Consider the following 4,903-nt stretch of genomic DNA (forward strand, 5'->3'; position numbering starts at 1 on the left):
GAAAATTGATTAGAAATTAGATTTCGTTCCACAATTTTTCACTCTTTCGTGGGATTATTCGTTGGTTGAAATTCGTTCATTAACGAATTAGAAGGAGATCGAAGTAGGGAGAGAGGCTTGCAGCCTTCCTGTGGGACGCCTGCTTGCGGACAAACTTACCAGACGACCATTGGATAAGGAACATTTCAATTACCGGGAGGAAATGGTTTCCCCAGGTGCCACGTTTACGATATTGCCGGACGTGTGGCGTCAAACTTCCAATAATACCAAACCTTTCGTGACCCCCACATATAACTCCCCCTCCGAATTTAAATTCTTATTTTAATTCCGGAATAATATAAAAATTCTTCTTTCCTCTCTCTCTCTCTCTCTCTTATTTTCGTAATGTAAATTTATCTTCGATTTTATATAAAAAAAAAACACGAATTATCCGATCGAACCGATTCCTGAAAAATTCATCATTGTCAATTTACAAATACAAAATTAAATATCGAAATTATCTACGTACCCGACGATCGAATCCAATTACGTTTTCAATTTAGAATTCGAAGAAAGAATATATCATCGCGCGCATCAATTAATGATCCAGTTCCAGAAACGCAGGTGAACAGTTTTTGGGGCCATCGGTGTATATCTAATTAGGTAATTAGTGTATAACCGTATTTAATTGAACAAGTACAACGGGACATCACACGATCGAAGATAATAGAACAGTACCCGAGTAAATTGAACACGTGAAATTTGCTTGTTGGACGAGATATAAATCATAATCGATCAAAAAAAAAAAATCGATGAAAAATGTCGAAAAATCGAACGAAAAAGAAAGGAAAAAAAATTGAAGATAAAGATTTTGAACGAGCTTTTGAAACTTATCCCCACTTTTTATTTTCCAAAAAGAGAAAGAAAAATCTAATTCAAAAAAAAAAAAAAAGGAAAGAAATTTAAAGAAAAAGATTTTGAACGAGCTTTTAAAACTTATCCCCACTTTTTATTTTCCAAAAAGAAAAAAAAAAACTAAATTAAAAAAAAAAAAAAAAAGGAAAGAAATTTAAAGAAAAAGATTTTGAACGAGCTTTTAAAACTTATCCCCACTTTTTATTTTCCAAAAAGAGAAAGAAAAATCTAATTCAAAAAAAAAAAAAAAAAGGAAAAAAAATTAAAGATAAAGATTTTGAACGAGCTTTTGAAACTTATCCCCACTTTTTATTTTCCAAAAACAGAAAGAAAAATCTAATTCAATTTAATCCCCGATATATTCGTAAATCGTCCCATATTTTCGATGTAAACAAAATTGAACGAACGGGGGTTAAACAGGGGCAAAGTGAAGGCGAGATCGAAATTGTTCCGGGCGGAAGAATTTCCCACTTAATTATCCTGGCCCCGATTAATATCAAAAGTTCAATGCGTGTAATTATGTGTTTCGCTGGCAAGCGTATTTTTCAACCTGGCGCCCTCCTGCTAAGTCCGCCCCGTTCGAAACTCCCTCAATTTACAGCGGCTCGCAACTTCTAAATCCCGCCACGCTAATCCGCTTACCCGCTTTCTATCGCGGCAACCACTCTTACGGAATCGGCGAATTTTCCGGCCGAAAATACGGATCTTACTACTTGGCTGGCGATAAAGGAATTACGCCGAACCCATGAAAACCCGCCGCCATTTTCTCTGTGCACGCGTTCCTTACAACGTCGTATCTGTCCACGGAAACGTGTTTGAATAAATAAATACAATGGAACGTGAAGTGATGTACAACGAATATTATTGTGGCGTTGATTATTAATTTATTTAATTCGATATATATATATATTGGAAATGAGATGGATGGTGATGATAAATTTTTCTGAAGTATAACAATCGTTTCATTCGTAAAATTATTGTTAAAACAAGGAAAAATTGTTATAACGATATTATAGAATATTAATAAATTGAAAAATTCCTGTCCAATTATTCCATTTATAAGATATTTGTATCGACAGAGGAGAGATTTATATTTCAAAGCATGTATGGAAAGGTTATTAATTATTCTGAAATAAAAGTATCATTGTAGAAATAAATTTTAATGAAAAAATTTTGAAAAATTCTTATCTTCTTTCTGTCTAAAAAATAAAACACGTCAAACTTGGAAAGAGGAGCACGGGTACGTGCAATCTTTGGCGAGCGCGGTAAAAGGATTAAAAAGGAAGGGGATTAAAAGTAGTAAATTTATGTTAATTAACTCACCTTAGCCCGGGAACTGCGGTGACCGATCTCTGATCCGGACTGGTTATCCAGGTGACGTGCGGCGTTGGGCTCCCATGAGCGGAACAGCTTAGCTGGGAGCCTGTGGTATTGGAAAAGACCAGGGTGCTTGGTGGCTCGAGAACGAACACCGGTCCTTGCTGACCGACCACGAGTTCCAGAATGCAGGCTGAGGGGCAGATTAAAGACACAGATAGATATACGTTAATGGAGTTCGTGCGTCGACAAACCATTTCATCATTCAACTTTGATTTTAAATATCGTCTCGCCTTTCTCTATCTCTCCGTAAGTATAAAAATATCGTATTGCATTTTGTATATCGGTGGTTGAAAATGCTAAAATCCTTTTTTATACGAATTTAGGATTTCTATTTCACCCAACTTTGATTTAAAATATCGTGTATTGTATATCGATGGTTAAAAAATGCTAAAATCCTTTTTTATACGAATTTAGGATTTCTATTTCACCCAATTTTGAATTAAAATATCGTGTATTGTATATCGGTGGTTAAAAAATGCTAGTCTTTTTTTCTTAGGATTTTTATTCGTCGCCCAACTTTGATTTGAAATATCGTATGTTGTATATTGATGGTTAAAAAATGCTAAAATCCTTTTTTATACGAATTTAGGATTTCTATTTCACCCAACTTTAAATTAATCGGTGGTTAAAAAATGCTAGTCTTTTTTTCTTAGGATTTCTATTCGTCGTTCAACTTTGATTTAAAATATCGTATGTTATATATCGATGGTTAAAAAATGCTAAAATCCTTTTTTATACGAAGGATTACTATTCATCGCTCAACTTTGATTTAAAATATTGTGTATTGTATATCGGTGGTTAAAAAATGCTAGTTTTTTTTTCTTAGGATTTCTATTCGTTGCCCAACTTTGATTTAAAATATCGTGTATTGTATATCAATGGTTAAAAAATGCTAAAATCCTTTTTTATACGAATTTAGGATTTCTATTTCATCCAACTTTGATTTAAAATATCGTATATCGGTGGTTAAAAAATACTAGTCTTTTTTTCTTAGGATTTTTATTCGTCGCCCAACTTTGATTTGAAATATCGTGTCGCTTGATAAATTTTCTCTCGATAAATATAAAAATATCGGTGGTTAAAAACGTTAAAATTTCTTTTTTTAATACAAATTTATATAAAAGACGATAGGAAGAAATTATTCATAAATTTCTACATATTCTCGATACACAAATTTATTTTCACAAATTTGCATCGTATCGCGATTATTTCATATAAATTAAATATTCGTGAAATTTCGCGAAAAATAAATCGATAATTAAATCTCGCATTATTATCATAATACCAACAGTATACATCGCGCGCGTGCACATACATACATATTGGAACAAATACAGAAATACAGAATTGTGTAAAATTGTGTAAAAAAAAAAAAGAAAAAAAAAATAATTCAAATTGAACAAGATATTTCCATTCACCGAAAATAACGCGGAAGAATCGATTGATCCTCGCCTATATACAACGATGTTCACGTTATAACGAAGAGGAAATGATTCGGCCATAAATCGAGAGGGGTTGCCGGGCTAGCAGGGAAACGGTTTTTAATCCGACGGATTTCGAATTAAATATTTTAGCGGGCCGATGACGCGGTCACTCGGGTTCCCAGCCCGTTTAATCTCAGGCTTGATGTAGTGTCAAATCGATGCGGAATGTAGGTCGAATTCGGCTTACCGGAATTGATTTCTCCGGTTTCTGAATTATCGTCCCTGGTGCGCTTGCACTTGCACTCCAACCCCCTCCTCCATTTCCCTTCGTTTTAATCTCTATTTTCCCGTGTAGATATACTCGAATATATCGATGAATTTGGATGTATCGATAGATATATCATTGGAAAGATCGCGATTTCTTTTTATTTGATAATTCGATCGAGAAGAATATTGAAAATTGGAGGTCGAAAGAGTCGATAAATCGCATTCTTTTTCTATAAATGTATCTCTCTCTCGTTTTTTTAAATAGAAACAATTTTATTCATTCGAATTAAATATTTTATTAATTTTAAAAAAGAGAAATTGTATCGTGTATTTCTAGTAGCAGATTCGATTTCAACATTTAAATATTCATATGTCGATAATTACGATATTTCTGCGCGTATCTTTTCTTTCTTCTTCTTCGTGTATACATACATACACGAATGTACTTAGAAAATGGCCAACTCTGTGGCCTCGAAGCAAAAGTAAATACGAACCTTTATCTCTTGAGAGAGCCAGCTTGGTCAATTTCCACGCGAAAGATCGTTCGATTTTCGCGATGCTCAGCATCGCGCGGAGATTCGAGAACGCGGAGGGGGGAGAAATAGGGAAAAATACGCGGAGAGCAGCGTTTTTCCACCGCGCGCGGACAACCGTGAAAACGGTTTTCTCGTCGCGTTTGAGGTAATGGGCCGAAGAAGAAGAAGAAGAAGAAGAAGAAGAAAAAGAAACTCCTTTGAAACGCGGTTGGAAAAAATCGAAAACTGTTCTTCTATCGATGAAAAATCGAAAACTTTTTGCGTGTCGTTACGTTTCTTTGTCACGAGAACAAGAAACTTTGTCCGTGAAAGAGAAAGGCGCAAAGGGAAAGAAAGAATTTTCGTTTCGAAAATTTCATTCGTTAATCCACCTTCACGCACGTCAAAAAAAAAAAAAAAAAA

General features: G+C 34.4%; 1 protein-coding gene across 1 annotated transcript in view; it reads right to left on the reverse strand.

The window, feature by feature from the left end:
• LOC102672015 (Down syndrome cell adhesion molecule-like protein Dscam2) overlaps positions 1-4,903 on the reverse strand; it is a 107,484-nt gene that overhangs the window by 47,160 nt on the left and 55,421 nt on the right. The window contains 1 exon segment of the mRNA XM_031510752.1: positions 2,218-2,404. Within this exon segment, the coding sequence (XP_031366612.1) occupies positions 2,218-2,404 (187 nt within the window).

This window comes from Apis dorsata, unplaced genomic scaffold (assembly GCF_000469605.1).
Source record: "Apis dorsata unplaced genomic scaffold, Apis dorsata 1.3 scaffold_256, whole genome shotgun sequence".
NCBI classification, from domain to species: Eukaryota; Metazoa; Arthropoda; class Insecta; order Hymenoptera; family Apidae; genus Apis; species Apis dorsata.